The sequence below is a fragment of the Vicia villosa genome, unplaced genomic scaffold (genome assembly GCF_029867415.1).
Source record: "Vicia villosa cultivar HV-30 ecotype Madison, WI unplaced genomic scaffold, Vvil1.0 ctg.002525F_1_1, whole genome shotgun sequence".
NCBI classification, from domain to species: Eukaryota; Viridiplantae; Streptophyta; class Magnoliopsida; order Fabales; family Fabaceae; genus Vicia; species Vicia villosa.
Window position 1 is genome coordinate 96,700 of NW_026705956.1, and position 19,042 is coordinate 115,741.

At 36.2% G+C, this 19,042-nt stretch overlaps 2 protein-coding genes and 1 long non-coding RNA gene across 3 annotated transcripts; 2 read left to right on the forward strand and 1 right to left on the reverse strand.

Moving 5' to 3' along the window:
* LOC131639074 (uncharacterized) lies at positions 1-395 on the reverse strand. Its single transcript, XR_009294859.1, has 2 exons — positions 295-395; positions 1-210 (listed from the first exon to the last, which is right to left on the reverse strand). It is a non-coding gene; the product is annotated as an uncharacterized LOC131639074 (long non-coding RNA).
* Positions 396-1,719: 1,324 nt separating this feature from the next.
* On the forward strand, positions 1,720-3,702 carry LOC131639067 (cytochrome P450 72A68-like). Its single transcript, XM_058909579.1, has 5 exons — positions 1,720-2,000; positions 2,202-2,419; positions 2,491-2,735; positions 2,800-3,184; positions 3,271-3,702. Exons 1-5 carry the CDS (start codon positions 1,727-1,729, stop codon positions 3,700-3,702), a joined length of 1,554 nt encoding a protein of 517 aa, XP_058765562.1. The 5' UTR covers positions 1,720-1,726.
* An 8,035-nt stretch (positions 3,703-11,737) lies between these two features.
* On the forward strand, positions 11,738-13,018 carry LOC131639053 (uncharacterized). Its single transcript, XM_058909568.1, has one exon. It carries the CDS (start codon positions 11,738-11,740, stop codon positions 13,016-13,018), a length of 1,281 nt encoding a protein of 426 aa, XP_058765551.1.
* The last annotated feature ends 6,024 nt before the right edge of the window (positions 13,019-19,042 follow it).

The window sequence follows — 19,042 nt, forward strand, 5'->3', positions numbered from 1 at the left end:
TAACATCAACAATATTATACTTCAAATATTAATTGGCAACAATATGAACAAAGTTAGTAACCATATATCCTGGAGTACTATAATATTCTCTTCAAATCGACACAAATCCTACTACATGAATAGCTGATGAATATAAAATTGACACAATTCCTCTTTGATTTCTTCCAACTTAAGTTTCGTGTAAGAAGCAGCACGGAATTCGTCAAAGTACTACAGAATAAAAACATAATATGAATGATTTAGTTAAATGTAATAAATTATAAGAAGTTATCTAATTAAGTTATAAATCCATACCGTGATTGGAATCTCTAATTGATTCATTTGAAGGATTTCTTTCATAAACCTCAAAACAAAGTATCTGCAGTCTGAACTGTTCCGCTGTATCGGACACTACATAGAAAAACAAATAAGAAATTATAGTTGTCTTGTTTTATCAAGTAGCATAAATATTATAAGCAAAATTGTGAAAAATAATGTACCTGCACTTTGATCCAAGTAATGTTGTTTGATTTAGTCTGGGATACCTGTGCGTCTCGTTGACTTCGGAACACTTGTATTGATCTAACAAAAATATAAAAGCATATATTTAGATCAATCTCACAAATAATTAAATATATAAATATACAAGAATATTTAGAACGATCCCACTTACAAATCAATAATTTCCTTCATAGCCGGATAATTGCTCCACTCACCATCTACCGAATTCAGAAAATATACAACTTCTCTTATCGGGTTGATAGCAAGCAACAACCAGTGTGCTCTATAAATTAAAACAATAGGTTATATAAAAATTTTGCTACGCAAAAGAAACAAAGATTAAATGAACCAAGAATGAGAAACTAACCCTACTGGTCGGGTATTATACGCCCAAAGAATCAGACTTTTTGTATTGCCGGATGACATGAATCTATCGACTAAACGCTGTCTAACTGATTCCGGTTCCGAAGCAATTGCCATTCCGCTGCAATGGGCGGAAGACACAAAACGGAATCTGTTTGACAATGCAGTCCCGCGCAACACTCTGTCATGCAACAACCTTAAATAAAAACATTATAAACATATTAGCGGATGAATGAATAACCGGATGTATGAGTGCATATTAGTGTATATTACCGGATGAGTGAAAAACATAATAAACATAATGTGTAAATAAATTGTTCGACTAATTAAATAATATATCGGATGAGTGAATATTACCGGATGTACGAGTGCATATTAGCGACGCCTAGTTGTTCTTGCGTAAAAATCTCTTCCAAATCATCTATTGCAATATGTGAAATGAATTCAACACCAAAGATATCTTCCTCCATATTGATTTGACGGAGAGCACCTTCCTTCAAATCGGACATATCAACAAGTGTTCCGAGCGTCGTCCGGTATCGAGGCACAAAAGCACCACCTTCGAACTATACTAATGGTGATAATAAAAAAAATTAGTTATACTCAAAAAATTATTAATTTCGTTAAAATTCCATTCAATTAATTATAAAATAATTAGTATTCATAAAATTAATTAAACATACCAAGTTTGAATTTATTTTTCAAAATTAGAAATATACAATTCAATAAATACTTTTTTGTATTTTACTATTTAAAGTGCCATAAAATATGCACATAAACGTAATAGTTAAGAAATGCATTCATTGCAAAGTTATATAAGACAGCGTTTTGATTTTATCATCATCTCATTTTCTTTGTCTCTGCTAACACAAAAGTGAAAGAGATGGAAGCAACATATGCAATATCTGCATTCATAGTTCTTTTGATAACACTGGTTTGGGCATGGAGCATATTGAATTGGATATGGCTGAAACCAAAGAAGCTAGAAAAGTTGCTAAGGAAACAAGGCCTTAAAGGGAATCCATATAGGTTACTAGTTGGAGATGTAAAAGATCTTTTAAAGATACAAAAAGAAGCAGCATCTAAACCCATGAATCTCTCTGATGATATAGTGTCTTATGTGTTTCCCTTTGGCCAACAAAGTATTACAAAACATGGTATTCTTCTTCTATATACTTTTTCACTATCTTTTGGTTTTTATCTATTGTTAGTTCAGTCTTTAATATAAGAAAAAAACATAATATATTTAATCTGATTTTAAATTAAATACATTTGATATTTCATTTATATTTAAGATTCAATGGATTATTTTTGTCTGTTCAATTTTATTATTATATTATAGTAATATTTTAATGCAGGAAAGAATTCCTTTATCTGGTTGGGACCAATACCAAGGGTGATCCTCGCAGATCCTGAACTTGTTAAAGAAGTTTTCAATAAAATCTATGACTTTCAAAAGCCAAATTCAAATCAACTTGTGAGAATACTGGCTACTGGTCTTATAGTCCATGAGGGAGAAAAGTGGAGCAAGCATAGAAAGATAATCAATCCTGCATTCCATTTAGAAAAATTGAAGGTTTGTTGGTTAGGATTACAAAAAATAAAATCTGAATTTCATTAATGATCGATTTTTTTTGTGTACCACAGCTGATGTTACCGGCATTCTTTCAAAGTTGTAATGATTTGATTAACAAATGGGAGGGAATGTTATCATCAGATGGATCATGTGAAGTTGATGCATGGCCTTTTGTTCAAAAATTGGCAAGTGATGCTATTGCTAGAACAGCTTTTGGAAGTAGTTATGAAGAAGGAATGAGAATATTTGAACTTCAAAAGGAGCAAGCTGAACTTACAATGAAAGTTTTGATGACAGGTTATATCCCTGGTTGGAGGTAAAAATTGCAACTGCTACAAACACACTTTTAATGTAGAACTCTAACAGCGTTTGTTTTGTAGGTTTCTACCAACTGCTACAAACAAAAGGTTGAAGGAAATTGACAGAGATGTAATAGTTTCCTTATCTGATATGATTAACAAGAGAGAAAGAGAAATAAAGGCGGGTGAAGCCACAAAGAATGACTTGTTAGGCATTCTTCTCGAGTCAAATCACAAGGAAATTAAAGAAAACAACAATAAGAATGTTGGAATGAACCTTGAAGATGTCATCAAGGAATGCAAGTTGTTCTATCTTGCTGGAGAAGAAACCATTTCAGTTTTGCTTGTTTGGACAATCATACTATTGAGTAGACACCTTAATTGGCAAGCACGTGCAAGAGACGAAGTTCTACAAGTTTTTGGCAACAAAAAACCAGATTTTGATGGACTAAGTCGTCTTAAGATTGTAAGTATCTAAAAAACTCAACACATTATTATTGAACATACACAAAACTGATTACTTACAATTTACCAACACATTTTTTGTGACAGATGAACATGATTTTATATGAGGTTCTCAGGTTATACCCACCAATAATTGCGCTTTCTCGGGAAGTTCAAAAAGATGTAAGAGTAGGAAACCTAACATTACCTGCTGGGGTGCAGTTCTTCTTGCCGGCACTTTTGGTTCACCATGACACAAAGCTATGGGGAGATGATGCTATGGTGTTCAATCCTGAAAGATTTTCTGAAGGTGTTTTAAAAGCAACCAATGGAAGAACGTCGTTTTTCCCATTTGGAGGGGGTCCAAGACTTTGCATTGGACAAAATTTTACCATGTTGGAAGCAAAGATGGCAATAGCAATGATTTTGCAACATTTCTCATTTGAACTTTCTCCAACCTATGCTCATGCTCCAACTACCGTGATTACCCTTCGGCCAAAACATGGTGCTCAAATCATTCTACGTAAATTGGAAATATAAATAAAAAAATCTATCGATGTAATATTAAAAAAAAACTCTTTGAAATTGTTTCATGTGTTTGGTTTTATTTTTTTCATAATAAAAACTAGTTCTGGATGATAAAAATTTGGTGAGTTTCTATAAGACTATTTTACTCGTGAAGAGTACATCACATATTATGCTTTTTTAGTAGGTTTGACGGCTATTATTCTTAGGTCCTGGTCGTGGATGAATTCTTTCGGTATTTTAGCAGATTGTTGCGACTATTCTGTTTGGAATACTTTTCCTCTTCTCTGTTTTAAGGGATGATATAGGCAGTCTATAGTGGTAGCAGCTGTGTCACTTGTGCAGGGCTGGTATAGGCAATCTAATTAAGCATCAATGCTCTGCATATAGCAGTGTATCTATTATCGGTTATAGGTGAACTATTATCGTAGAAATCAAGAAAAGATAAGCTAAATTCAAGAACTATAGGATGAGAATGAGAAACCGGTTTATTGTTTGTGAAGAAAGGGAAAAGAGTCTTCGTAAAAGAAGACATTCCCGGATATAGATATTTCTCTGGAGGGAAGATCCATGAAAACATACTCTTTGATTCCTTGTTTTTAACTAAGAAATATGAACTTTCTTGCTGATCAAGTTTTGGCAACAATGGTGGAGTATGGTAGCAAAGGTCAAACGACTAAACACCTTGATGTTGTCATAAGAAGGACGAGTACCATGAAATAGCTCATATAGAAACCTTGGAAGATAATATACCTGTGATGGTAATCTATTGATAAGAAAGATGGCATGGTTTATTGCATGGCTCCAAAAAAATTGCGGTACGTTGCACTGAAACATGATGGCTCTAACGATGTGTGTGGGCTTCCTTTCTTCCACTGCATCTTCTTGTGGGGGTCTCAACACAGATTCTTTATGTAAGATCCCTTAAGACGGATAGTAATAGTCTGTGATGACTTATGTGCCATTGTTTGATTGGATTTTCTTGATTTTGTGGCCAAATTGAGTTTTGACGAATGTGATGAAATTAAAGATCAAGGATTACGTCTCTGACTTGTTTTTAATGAAAAAATTCGAAGTTTGTCATGTGTAGCCAGCCATATACAATACTAGTTAGAAACTAACAATGGCCATGGATAGGAGGAGTAATAGGGCCCCGATTTTTCATGTGAATAAATTCAAATGAAGCAGACGATTTTATAGATAGCTCAAAGGAAAAGATTATTTTTTATTTTTTTAGTAAAGTGACAAAATTATAGTAAAAGAATCGTGACCTAGAGGAAACTTCTTGTTAATAATTGAAATCATTACCTTGTGTGAAGGGTGGCCTGGCCTATGGTGCCTTGAAGCGGAAGTGGTAGCAATAGTGTAATAACATGTAAATTCAACGACACTATCATTAAAAACAAGAAATGTGTGTGTATCCTAATCTAGAATATAAAGGTTGTATAAGACTCTAGCATGTTTGATTATCTTCAATGAAGGTTTTTTATGAATAATGAAAGAGCAATGATCAAAGACAAGTTTAAAATGAAGATTAAATGGAAAATGAAAGCAGAGATAAATAAAAATTAAGTCAGTAGCAAACAAAACATTATGTAAAAATAAGTCATTATTGATTTGAATTGTTCCAGCAATTATGAAAGAAAAAAATTTGAACAATTAGGTAATTTGATGCTAATAGGACGAATATTATTATATGAAATGGCATAAGTGATTTGTGGAACCTGTGATCCATCATGTACATAAGAAAAACTATGTTTAACAAAGTTTAAAATAATTGAAGGAATATATATTGTGGTAGTATGGATGATAGGAGACTCTTGCTTAGTAATATCACATGACTCTTCCCATAGTGTTGTTATTGCTCGCATTTGTGAAAATTTGGAATAAAGAATATATGTCGGTGTCCGTGTTGTTAGCAAATTTATACAAGAACCTAAACTGTGGCATGCAAGGAGTAAAGAATTTCATGAGACTTAAAGGCTTGATAGAAAATGACATCTTATTTCTAAAACTTGATGGCTAAATGGATAAGTTTGCGGTTTCTTATGACTCAAATTGGTGAGGGAACAAAGTGGAAAGAAAAATCACAATGGAAGATGTGTTTAAGTTGTTACATTCCCCAATTTCACAATGCTCCGAGAAGCAAAAAAAAATGGTGGTTTTATCTTTTGTCATGTTGAGTATATCTCAACTTGCAATGCAATTCTTTAAGGGGCATGACCATAATCTCTATTGATTGAGAAGAAGATGAGAAAGAGAAAAAAAGAAATGGAACTAATGTCTTATAATAATTCAACAATTAACCATGCAAGTAATCTCATGGCTTATGGAAGGACCAAACACATTGAAACTAAAGTATCACTTTCATAGAAATTAAGTAAACAATAATAAGATTACTTTGAGATGTTGCATAATAAAGGATAAAGTAGTATATATTCTAACCAAATCACTTAGAATTAAAATTTTAAAAAATATGAGAAACATGGCCAATGTATATATTCTATGAGAATTCATTCAAAAACCTCAAAACAATATTAAACCGAGGCTCGACCAGACCTGAATGGTATGTAGATTTCCGCCGCCGACATATAATTTAATCAATAAGAATTGGATAAACATGAAATGAAAATAATACCACACTTCTAATGTTGTTATCGTAAGTAATCCAACGTTATATATACTTGATGTCAAATACCTAATCCAACGTTATATATACTTGATGTCAAATACCCCCAAGGCAACGCCTAGAAATCAGTTCACTCAAACTAATCAGATTAAAAACAAAACTGCATAAGAAAAAATATAGGGCAGAGATCTAATTTTAATCGTGAGTAAAAATACATGAAAAATATTAAGACTGCCCCAAAAAAATATATTTTGGCTGGGTGAAATAGAGATCTCAGAATATAATTTACAGAGAACTCATTGGAACAGCCGAAAATAAAAGATAATGTATAACAATAGAAAATGTAAAATTCATTTTAAAGCTTCTGCAGAGTGAAATTGTTGCAGAAGAATAGAGAACATGAATGCAAGATTTTGGTATGCTCAACAGAACTCACACGCAAATAAACGTCAGGTTTTTTCAAGGCACATGAAACCTAACTATATCTGTAGTTCATTTTATAGCCCATCAATAACCGATAATTACTATTTTACCCCTTTTTAGTGATTTAATTTTGGATTTGTTGATTGAATTTTTCAATGAAAATATATTTATGGGAATTTTTTTTTAAATAACCATGTATTAAAAAAAATTTACGCAAATAACCACGTTTCGGGAAAAATTACGCAAATAACCAGGTTTCAGAATACGTTAACACCAAGGCGCCATATGAGATGGCGCCACCATTGTACCAGATGAAGGGAGGCGCCATATGAAATGGCTCCTACTAAGGGAGGCGCCATATGAGTTGGCTCCTCTGTGCAGCTTTTCTGCAACAAGCCATCTCATATGGCGCCTTGGTGCTTTATGTTTTTTTTTTGTTTCCTTAAGTATTTGAAAATAGACACTTGAATAAAGACGACAAAGATTTCCATTAAGATAAAACGATTACATAATATAATAGGAATAGAATTACATAAAATTTAATTATCGTTCGGATTTTGAAAACGACTATTGCGAGATCGCCTAGTTCGTTGTTGCACTCTAGGACCTTCATGTTGTGGTTGGGTTGAGGGCCCCGTGAAATCAATGCGTTCAGGGTCCATGTAATCCGTCAGATCAAAATCTTCCGAAGTCCCGCTTGCAAATAATCGTTGACCCATATTGTCAAAATTTTGTCGCATCGGTGGGGGGGTGGGATCAACGCGAACACGATAACATTGCTCATCCGAAAAAGTTGGGTAACTTGGAATTGGATTTTGTGGAGTTTGGTACATATAAGTTTGTTGGCTAGTATGGTGTGATGGTTGGTTGTAGGTGGGGTCGGTTGGGGAATATTGTTCATGCATGCCCATGTCTGGGCTAGGGTATGATGAAGGGCCCGCACCGTCGCTTCGAAAGTATTGTCTTTGTTCTTGGTATTGTGGTTGTGTGGGGGGCATGTCGGTGTATTGGGGTTGGGTGCTTGTGGATCTACGTCGCCGTTGTGTTTGATGGGAGGTTTGGTGTTGGTATTGTTGTTGGGTGGTGAACGGTTGTTGGTATTCTTGTTGGTTTACTTGTTGGGTGGTGTGTGTTGGTTGGTATTGTTGTTGTTGATTTGATGTCGATGCCCAACGTGTGCGTGGGTCGACCAAATACCTCGGCTCAGCCACAAACATCTCAGGGTTAGTAACCATTCTGTACCATGACATATATTGACGTGTGTGTTGCATAGGATGCTCATCGGGGAAAATAGGAAACAACAACACATGTCGGGCACGTCTCCTCCACATCCTACAAAATTCCGGTGCAAAATTTTGCCAGTGAACAATATCCCACTGACCGTCGACCCTTTTTTGATGCCAAGGATCCAAACAAGTTGGATCAGACGGAATATCTTGAAGCATGCCGAACTGCATTTTAACTCGGTCGCTCTGGTGCATCTCCACAACGTTGAACCGTATGATTGCGGTTTTTGCAGTCCAAATTTCCATATCCTCTTGGTTGGGTTGATGCTCCAAACCCAAATATGGTCTCCAAATAAACTGCATATAAAGTTAAATTAATTCAAAGATAAAAGATAAATAAAGTAAAATAAGAAAATTGTATACGTAATACATACATCGCCTTCCCCAAGGTGATCCAAAAGATTTCGATACGTGGATAGATGTCGTCGAGGATTCTTCGTGTAATTCATGCCCGTTACGCAAAACCTAAAACAAAGAGTTTTATTAAGTTATTTACAAATATTTATCATCAGTTAATATGAAATAGATAGCGATTTGGACTTACTTTGCTGCGTAGGGGAAGTTGAATATCATGTCGTTTATGGGGTTAAGAGAGTCTAATCTCCACCAACCCCATACTTGTAGCAAGAGGGCGCATCCATAGAAAGTACAAGCGTTTTTTCTTGCACACTTACATAATGAAGCGTATAGAAAGGCTAAAACAGCGGAACCCCAACTATACTCTCTTGTTTGGTTAAAATCTCGAAGCAATGGTAAATACAACATATTGACACTATTGCCCGTACTTTCGGGAAATAAGAAGCAACCAAACATCAACATAATGTAATTTCTAGCTTTTTTTATTTTTTCTTCCTCGGTTGAATTGTCATTCAATAGAAGACTATCATAATGATCCCTAAGTTGAGTAAGAAAAATACCTTGTCCCCTCGCATCACCTTCACCTAACATATCTTTGCCTAACAATTCCTCACATAGACTATTGGGTAGTTGAACAGGACCATTCACCTCGTTACCGTCAATGGGAAGACCCAACAGCATGTAAACATCTTCTAAGGTGACGGTGCATTCACCAATGGGGAGATGAAACGTGTGTGTTTCCGGTCTCCATCTTTCTAACAGTGCAAGTATGAACTTCGTGTCAATTGTTGTGTTTGAAATGTTTATCACAAGTCCAAAACCCGCTTGTATTAAATATGGTATGATAATAGGATCGGGAGACGGAAAACCGTGTCGACGACATCGAAATCTTTCGGGATTCTAAACAAAAAAAAATAATAATATGTAAAATATACGAACGTGTAAAATAATAATATGTAAAATATACGAACGTGTAAAATAATAATATGTAAAATATACGAACGTGTAAAATAATAATATGTAAAATATACGAACGTGTAAAATATGCGATAACGTAAAATCTACGAATTAATACGTAAAACTCACAAATTCGGCAATGTTTGCTATTGTGCCTCTGTGTTTCTCGCCCAAAGTGAGAAGAGCCATAATGGAAAGTTTGATCGAAATTATATGAGTGTGTAGTAGAGATTGTTAGAAGTGATGATGAAAAATAAAATCATACAAGTGTATTTATAGGAGATAGTTTGCATGGCCAATTTAATGAGGTGGGTGGAGCTGCATGCATGAGATGCACTTGTCACGAGCAAGCCATATGATATGGCGCCTCCCTTCCCAAAAACACACTAAGGCGCCATTCAAGATGGCGTGGTGCAGGCTATGCTACTTAGACTAGGTGGCAGAGTGTGTAAGAATAGGTGGCAGAATGTGTAAGAGTGTGTAAGACTTTGCTGAGCTCGGAATCTTGACCAAAAAGGTAAGGAGGCGCCATCTCAACTGGCGACTTAGTGTTTTTTTTTTGTACAAAGGCGCCATCTCATATGGTGACTTAGTTAATCTTATTTTTTTTCCTGTTCACCTATATATATCAGATGAAATGAAGAGCTCTGTACTCAAACATAACTCTTAAACTCTCAAACACTAAAACAACAAGATGGCCTCTGCACCTCAATATATTATTAATGCACACATCAATGGTGAGACTTACCAATGTGATGCATCTGGTTTTTTATTCCGAAACACTGAAGTTACCCAATTTTGTTTAAGTCGAAAATCGAACTTCGTACATTTCAAAAATCGATTGGAGATCAAGATATCCCGAGGTCCAGTTTTACAGATCTTCTATCAACATCCGGTCTTTTTTGGAGATCAAACAAAATTTTATCAGGTGGAGGTTAAGGATGATGAAGATTTACAAAACATGTTTTGTAATCATGAATTTTCTGGATACGACTCGATTGAGTCGTATGTTCTGCTCCAACAACCAAACGAGAGCCAGGTCGTTGATCCCATCGAAGTAGAACAAGCTGAGGTCGATGCAATTGATGAAGACGAAGAAGATCCAGAGTTAGCATTTGATGACATGGTGAACGATGATTCTAAAGACGATGTTGAAGGTGTAATACCTCTAATTTCAATATACACACCGCCGTCTCACATGTCGAACGTTGACATGGCCGATGATGAACCCTCATCAGACATATTCCACAATGTCTGCATGCAGTCAGATGCAACCTTAAAAGAGAAAGATAGTTTTCGTACCAAGGATGAGTGCATGCGAGCAATAAAAAAGTTCCACATGTTACACTCTGTGGATTTTAAAGTGGACCGAACAAATGCAGAACGGTACAAAATCAAATGTACCAATACCGAGTGTTTGTTCAAGCTCACTACTTCATACAGGTTGAGAAGTGATTCATGGGTGATAGGCAAAATTTCCCAACCTCACACTTGCATCAACTCTTCTCGCTCGCAAGATCATCGTAAGTTAAGTTACGATCTGATATGTCAAGAAATCTTGCCTCTCATCAACAATGATCCATCGTTGAAGGTGAGAACAATAAAACTTGTTTATAATAATGAAAAGTGGGTGTACTTTTTGTTTTTCTTGTTGTATATTTTGCTTTGTAGTATTTTTTTTTTGGTTTATTCAGCACTCTTTGTTATATCTCATTTTTATAACAAAGTAGTTTACCTTAAAAGACTAGTATTTCACGATTGAATTACTAGTTTAAATTAATCATTTTTATTTACTTCAGTAATTCAACTTTTTATTAATATATTAGTTTATCGTTTAAAAATGCACAAGATGAATATATCTCATTTTATTATATTTTTTTAATCAAAATGAACTAAATTATACTCTAATCTTATTTTGAGACGTTTTTCGTTAAATTCTACACACATATTAAAATAAAGTTAAATAGGTTTATTAAAATAGTTAATTAGTAGTAATACAATAAAAAATTATATAACACTGGCAGGTGGAAAAGATAATGATAAAAATATTGTACGATTTTAAAGGTAATTTTATTATTAAAAAACTTAAAAGATTAACTGGTTAGTAACACTCAACTCTGAAAGAAATATTATTAACATTTAATTTTGAGAAAAATACATTGATTTGACTTATTAAATAACTACAAATAAAATTTATCTTTAAACATAAAATGTAATTTTTATAATATTTTAACTAATATTTTATCAAGTCGGTGGATACAAGACAACAACATATATACATGTCATATTGTGTCTTTTAAACTATTCTTTCCGAATATTTTATCAATTATTATAATTCTCTCTCTACGCGGCGCTAACCTCTCTCTACGAAGAGGGTTAGGGTACCGGTGCTTGGCCGATGAGTGGCGGTCGGAGAGAAGATAGGTGGGGCGGAGGGTGGCAGGAAGCAAGGCGGAGTAGGGTTTTCAGGAATCTGAAGCCCTCTTGGGATACATTCCCTTTGGGTGGGTGGTTCAAAAATCAGGGAAACGTTGTGGCAAAGGTGTCCTCCTTCTATTTCTCTGAGTTCCCAGTTCATATTAAAGCAAAGGAGTTCTTCGAGTTGTTTGGGTGTATTGGAAGAGTGGTAGAGGTATCAATTTCACCAAGAAGAAACAGCTTAGGAAAGTGTTTCGGTTTCGCTAGATTCATTGATGTGGAAGATGAGAGGATGTTGGGGGTGAGGTTGGATAATGTTCAGATTCTTGGGAAGAAGATTCATGCTAATATCCCAAGATTTCAAAGGAGCTCTAAAAGGGTGGGGGAGGTAGAGTTTCGGAACAGGGGTGCGGGTCGGGAGTTTGCGATGAATCACTTAGCTGTTCAGTTCAAAGGGATGAACGCGATGAATCAATATGCTGCTCAGTTCAAAGGGGTAAATGCGACGGAAAGAGATGACAGAAGCTATGTAAAAGTGGTTGGGAAGAGGCACGGGTCGGGAGAGACAGCGAGGGAGGATGTTATGAAATGGGGGTTTAAAACAGACGAACACAGAAGGCTGAGACTCAGTAGAGCTTTTGTGGGGCGTGTTAAAAATCCGGGATCAGCGTATAACATTCAAACCCAGTTCGAGATGGAGGGATTTTTTAACATAAAAGCGACTCCGATGGGTGGAAATCTTGTTCTGTTGGAGGAGACGGAAGAGGGCGTTATGGCGGATTTGGTCGGAGATGGTGATAAGTGGTGGAAGTGCTGGTTTGAAGAAATTTCTAAATGGAAGGCTGACATGGTTGACACGAGTAAGGTGGTGTGGATAAGTATATTCGGAGTGCCGGTGGTAGCGTGGTCGGCGGATTTCTTCAAACAGTTTGCGGAGCGTTTTGGCTCCTTCTTGTGTATTGATGCGCAAACAGAAAATGAAGATTGTTACGACATAGCAAGGATGAAGATTAGTGTGGATAGAGATTACATCCTTCCAGAGAGGGTCACGGTCGACATTGATGGCAGGGACTTTGTTTTGAGGCTTCGAGAAGACAAAATGGATGCTGTGCGAATTCTTCCATGTATTCACTTAACTCAGAACCCTGGTGGAGAGTCTACGGACTCGGATGGCTTTTCGGTTAATGATATGCAGGTGGATAATGATAAGTCCGTGGGGGGGATTCTATTGAAATTTTTGAGAATGCTTCCGGTATTGTAAAAGGGGCAGTGTCGAAGGATAGTATTGCGGAGTTTTCGGAGGAGTCTATGGCGGCAAATAGAGGGGTTTGTGATAAGGGTGTGTTGCTTTGGTTTGAGGAGAAAGGGCAGGGGAAGTTACCTTTAAACTCTAAAGCGTTGTTGCAGCGCGATGGGGTCTGTGAGAATGTTATTTTGCTTCAGTCAGACGAGAATGGGCAGAGGAAATTTTCTTTAAATTCTAAAGCGAAGGTGCAGCGTGATGGGGTCTGTGATAATGGTAATCTGAATCAGCTTGAGGAGAATGGGCAGGGGAAGCTTCCTTTTAACTCTAAAGCGAGGGTGCAGCGGGATGTTTCTATTGCAAATGTTTGTTCCGAATCGGTTCAGCAGGACAACTTGGACTCAGTGGGATTGTTTGATAAGCTTATATCTTTACACAATAATGGGGCGGTTAGCAGCACAGTAGGTGAAGTGGCAGTGTTGAATCCTGTAGATTTAAATGAAGCAGTGGGCCTATGTAGTTTGAATTCTTCGGATGTTGCCAAAGGAAATAAATTATTAAAGGTTAAATGTTTAGCTGATTGTAATTTAGTAGGTAGGAGGAAGTATGGAGGAGTGCAGAAAAAAAAGGAGAATAAACCGGAAAATTTACAAGTTGGCAGAGGGGAGGTGTTTGCGGGAAGGGGAAAGGGTTTGGTTGTGGATGGTAAAACTCTATATGGACAACAAAATGAGGAGTCGGATATATGTAGGAGTAATAAAAGACAATGGGCTTTTTTGGATGGCGATAGTGGTGACAAAATTTTATCGGCTATTGTAGCTTTGGGAGTGGTAGACGCGGAAGGAAGGAAAAAATTGGAAAGCCGAATAAACTTTTTGGAGAAAGGTGGAACGGGGGTTACGAAGGGGAATAAAAGTTGTTTGCAATGATTATTGGGTCCTTAAATATTAGAGGAGGCGTTAGTGCGCTTAAAAGGAGGAGAATTAGTGAGGTGATTAGGAGGGGGAAAGCGGAGATTTTTTTGATTCAAGAGACGAAAATTACTTCTTTGAATGAAGAGGTGGCGAGGAGTTTTTGGGTTTCACCGGATATTGGGTATTCTTTCTCTAACTCTTTGGGAAGATCGGGTGGCTTGTTAATTTTGTGGAAGGCGGGAAATATGGAGGTGGTGAATAGCTTCAAAGGAGAGGGTTTCTTAGGTATTAAAGTGGTGTGGAAGGGCGATTGCTATTATGTTGTGAACGTTTACTCATCTTGTGATTTGGTGAAGAAGAAAATTTTGTGGAAAGAGCTTTTAAGATTGAAGGAGTTGTTTGTTGATGGGGAGTGGATCATAGGAGGGGATTTTAATGCGGTTAAAGATAGAAGGGAGAGGAAGGGGAGAACGGGGGTGGTCAATAATCTTGAAATGGGTTTATTTACGGAGTTCATTAATAAAAGTTTGTTACTGGATGTTCCGTGCAAGGGGAAGAATTTCTCGTGGTATAGTGGAGATGGAAAATCAATGAGTAGAATTGATTGTTTCCTTGTGGCGGATAATGTGGTGTGTAGGTGGGGTGTGATTGGTCAATTGATTGGAGAGAGGGGCATTTCCGATCATTGTCCTATTTGGCTTGAGGTGGACAACTCGAGTTGGGGCCCAAAACCATTTAGATTCAATAATGAATGGTTTTCTTTTGATTCCTTTTTGCCTTTCGTGGAAAAGGAGTGGGCGGACTTGAAAATTTATGGGAGAGGTGATTTTGTTCTTAAGGAAAAGCTTAGGCTTTTGAAGGATAAATTGAAGGTGTGGAATAGGGAGGTTTTCGGTAGGTATGAGTTAAACGTCGAAGAAGGTGTTAGGGATTTGAATGGTGTTGATGTTTGCTTAGAGACTTCTTCCGAGGAATTTATTGAGGCTAATCTTGAGCTAAGGAGGGAGGCGTCTAGTAAGATATGGAGAAATTTGAGAATAAAAGAAAATATGCTCTTACAAAAAGCTAGTTTGAGTTGGATTAAAGAGGGGGATGCTAATAGCGGTTTTTTTCACAAGGTAATGAAAGAGAAGAGAAGTTTTAATCATTTGGGTCCTATTGTTACGGAGGAGGGAATGGCGGTTACGGTGGAGGAGGTGAGGGAAACGGTTTTTGAGCACTTTAAAGGAAAGTTTGTGGAGTTGGAGGAGACTAGACCTTTGTTGGAAGGTGTTGATTTCAAGGGTATTAATGAGGAGGTGGCCGAGAACCTTGAAAGACCGTTTCTTGAAGATGAGATAAAGGAAGCGGTGTGGAGTTGTGGGGGGGATAAATGTCCGGGTCCGGATGGATTTTCTTTTCTTTTTATCAAGAAATGTTGGAATTTCATTAAAGATGATTTTGTGAATTATTTCAAGTACTTCTACTCCGGTAATGTAATCTCGAAGGCTATCTCTTCCTCGTTTTTGTCTTTGATACCGAAGATTAGAAATCCGCTTTCTCTTGACGATTATAGACCAATATGTTTGGTCGGTTGCATGTACAAAGTGGTGGCAAAACTTTTGGCGGGGAGGTTAAAATGGGTGCTTGATACGGTGATTTCTCCTTGCCAAAATGCTTTTGTGCCCGGTAGATACCTTTTGGATGGAGTGTTGGTGGCTAATGAGGTGGTGGATTATGCGAGGAAGGAAAGAAAAAATTGTGTTTTGTTTAAAGTTGATTTTGAGAAGGCGTACGACAAGGTTAGTTGGAGTTTTTTGAGATATTTGTTGAAGAGAATGGGTTTTGGTAGAAGGTGGATGGGTTGGATGGAATTGTTGGTTTTCAATAGTAGTATGTCGGTGCTCGTGAATGGAAGTCCTACCAAGGATTTTGGTGTTTTTAAAGGCTTGCGTCAAGGAGATCCTCTCTCTCCTTTCCTCTTCGTTTTGGTGGCGGAAGGTCTCGCGGGGTTGGTGAGGAAATCTATTGAAATTGGGGAATTTGAGAGCTTTAATATTAAAAACTCTTGTAGGGTGGATATTCTCCAATTTGCGGATGACACTCTTTTGGTGGGGGAAGGATCTTGGAAACATATAAGGGCGATAAAGGGGGTGTTAAGAGCTTTTGAGATTGTGTCGGGCCTAGGTATCGATTTTCATAAAAGTAAATTAATTGGCATCAATACAACGGACTCTTTTTTGGAAGCCGCGGCTTCCTTTCTCTCTTGTAAAATGGAGGAAAGCAATTTTTATTTTCTTGGTATTCCGGTTGGTTTTGATCCTAGAAAGGAGGCGACTTGCAGGCCTTTGGTGTTGAAATTAAAGAATCGGTTAGGAAGTTGGAAACATCGTTTCTTAAATTTGGGCGGGAGAATTACGCTTTTGAAGTCCATTCTCACTTCTTTGGCTATTTTTACGATGTCGTTTTACAAGATGCCTTCGAAAGTGGTGAAAGAAGTTAATAGAATTCAAAGTAATTTTTTATGGGGGGGGAGTGGACGAGAGGAGAAAGATTCATTGGGTTGGTTGGAGGAATGTGGTTCTTCCTTTTGAGAAAGGAGGAATTGGGGTAAAAAATATTTCGGCTTTTAATATGGCCCTTCTTTCGAAGTGGAGGTGGAGGATTTTGAATGGGCATGATTCTTTATGGAGAAGTGTTTTGAAAGCTCGGTACGGTGACTTAGTTTCTTTGGTGTACGGTAAGATTGACACATATGCTTCTACGCTTTCTTCTTCATCTTTTTCTTCTTTTTGGTGGAGGGATCTTTTGAAAATGGGGAGGATTTCTTGTTGGGACCCTATTGTTGAAGGATGTAAGTGGGTGGTGAAGAAAGGTTTTAACACTCCTTTTTGGGAAGCCAAATGGTGGAGAGGCATTATATTGCGTGATGAATTTCCGGAATTATTTGAGGCTTCTTTTTTGAAAGGGGTGTCGGTTGCTACCATGGGAGGGTGGTTTGAGGGTAGTTGGAGATGGGGCGATTTTGGGATTACCGTGGGTATGAGGGCGGAGAGAAATGTTATGGAGGGAATTGTTCGGATGAGGGGTGTGTTGGCCGATTTCGGTGGTGTGGGGGAAGGGAGAGATGGGGTTTTTTGGGGTCTATCCGATGATGGTCTTTTCTCGGTATCTTCTTGTTACTCTTTTTTGGGGAGAAGTTTCATTCTGGAGGGGCCGGCGAATAAACATGATGGGGCGTTTGGGCTTGTTTGGAAGGCGGATGTGCCTTTCAAAATTAAGGCGTTTGGTTGGAGATTTCTTCTTGATAGAATACCGACAAAGGATTGCTTGGTGTATAGGGGAATTAATATACCGGTAGATACTTTAGAGTGTTGTTTTTGTGGATATGAATTAGAGAGTAGAAACCATTCTTTCTTTGGTTGTTGGGTGGTTAAAGCTATTTGGAATGAGATAGCTCTTTGGGTGGGAAAGGAGGGGGATGTGGAGGATGGGTGCTTGCCGAATTTTATGGAATGGCATTGTTTCTTCCGGGAAAAAAAAGTTAGGAATAGTAAGGCGGATGTCGTTTGGTTGGCTACTATATGGACGATATGGTTGGTCCGTAATGGTGTGTGCTTCCGTGACGAAGCATGGAATTTTAACGACATGGTGTGGAGTATAAAGTATATGGTTTGGAAATGGTCCTTTTGCGGGAAAATTACGTACTCCAATTATACGTTTTATGAGTTTCTAAAAGATCCGCTTCTTTTTCTCTCATAAGTTTATTTGGTTGTAATTTTCCTTTTTTTGTCCGGGTTTTTCCCCGCTTATTGTGTAATCGGGTTGGAGAACCCTTAGTTCTCCCTTATTAATATATCTTGCTTACACACAAAAAAAAGTCGGTGGATACACAAAGATAGAAAATGCTAATTGTTAAGAAAACATAAAAACAAGAAAGACAAGAATAAATTTCAATCATTCATTATCACCACCACCCCATGATTCCTATTAAAAAGGAAATTAAATTAAAAATAAATTAAAATTTTCTCTATAATATAGTGACATGTGTTCATTCTTGCATTTCTTCTCAAAATTCCTTCGTACTAAATAGCATTACTCCACAAAGATTAATAAATAAAAGTTTATCGAGTTACGTCATGTGTTAAATAAAGTATACTTTTTTATTCTTTTTAGAGAAAAGGGGTGATGCACTGATGGTGTAAAATGTTTTTACACTGTCAATCAATCACCACCATGTATTCAATTAAACCACTCTTTTATTTAAAAAATAATTTAATGACATGACTAATTGATAGCTTTCTATTGGATGACAGTGTAAAACTATTTTACACTGTCAGTGCACTACCTTTTAACTCTTCTTTTTAAGGGGTGATGTTATATTGTATTCATGATTTAAAAAAATTATAAAAAAAAAATTGAATAGCATGTGGATATATACAAAAAGGTAAACAAAACATGAAAGCGGTAATAAAAATATACGGTGAGATATGGTAAAATTCAACTTTAAAAAAAATATTAATAAACGTTCAACATTGAAAAACATACAATGTATTTGGTCAATTATGAAAAATTAAAAATCAAATCTTTAGTTATTTTAGAAAAATATTAGTATATTGTTTTCGTAATACTTTAACAAATATTTAGTCTGGACATTCATAAAGTGTAATAAATAAAAGTGTTTCCAGTCAGAATAGATATAGTATATGCTATTTGTAAATAAAAATATAATAAAGTACTTTCACATAATTTAAGAAGTAAAAATAAAAAAATTATACGTGTTAGAAAAAATTATGCAATTGTCATATTTTTATTGAAAAATAATATCAACCACATTTAGAAATTTTGTACCTAAGTATTTTTCTTAAATAAATTTGATTTTTATATTTATTTAATATTTAATATATCTAATTCATATATATCCAAATACATTAATTATTAAATAAATTAAAAAGATAAAATTTGTTTATAATATTACCAAGTGAGGTGTACTTTTTGTTTTTCATGTTGCTTTTTCTTGTTGTAACTTTTATTTTGTAGTATTTTTTGATGGCCTATTCAGCATTCATTGTGCTGACAATAATCATTTATTTTATTTTATTAATTTTTATCTCTTTATTAATATAATATTTTACTATTAAAAAAATAC

Coding starts and splice junctions, on each gene's coding strand:
- LOC131639067 (XM_058909579.1), top strand. CDS start 1,727: ATGGAAGCAACATATGCAATATCTGCATTCATAGTTCTTTTGATAACA. Junction 2,001..2,201: donor ACAAAGTATTACAAAACATG/GTATTCTTCTTC, acceptor ATTTTAATGCAG/GAAAGAATTCCTTTATCTGG. Junction 3,185..3,270: donor GACTAAGTCGTCTTAAGATT/GTAAGTATCTAA, acceptor TTTTTGTGACAG/ATGAACATGATTTTATATGA.
- LOC131639053 (XM_058909568.1), top strand. CDS start 11,738: ATGAGTGGCGGTCGGAGAGAAGATAGGTGGGGCGGAGGGTGGCAGGAA.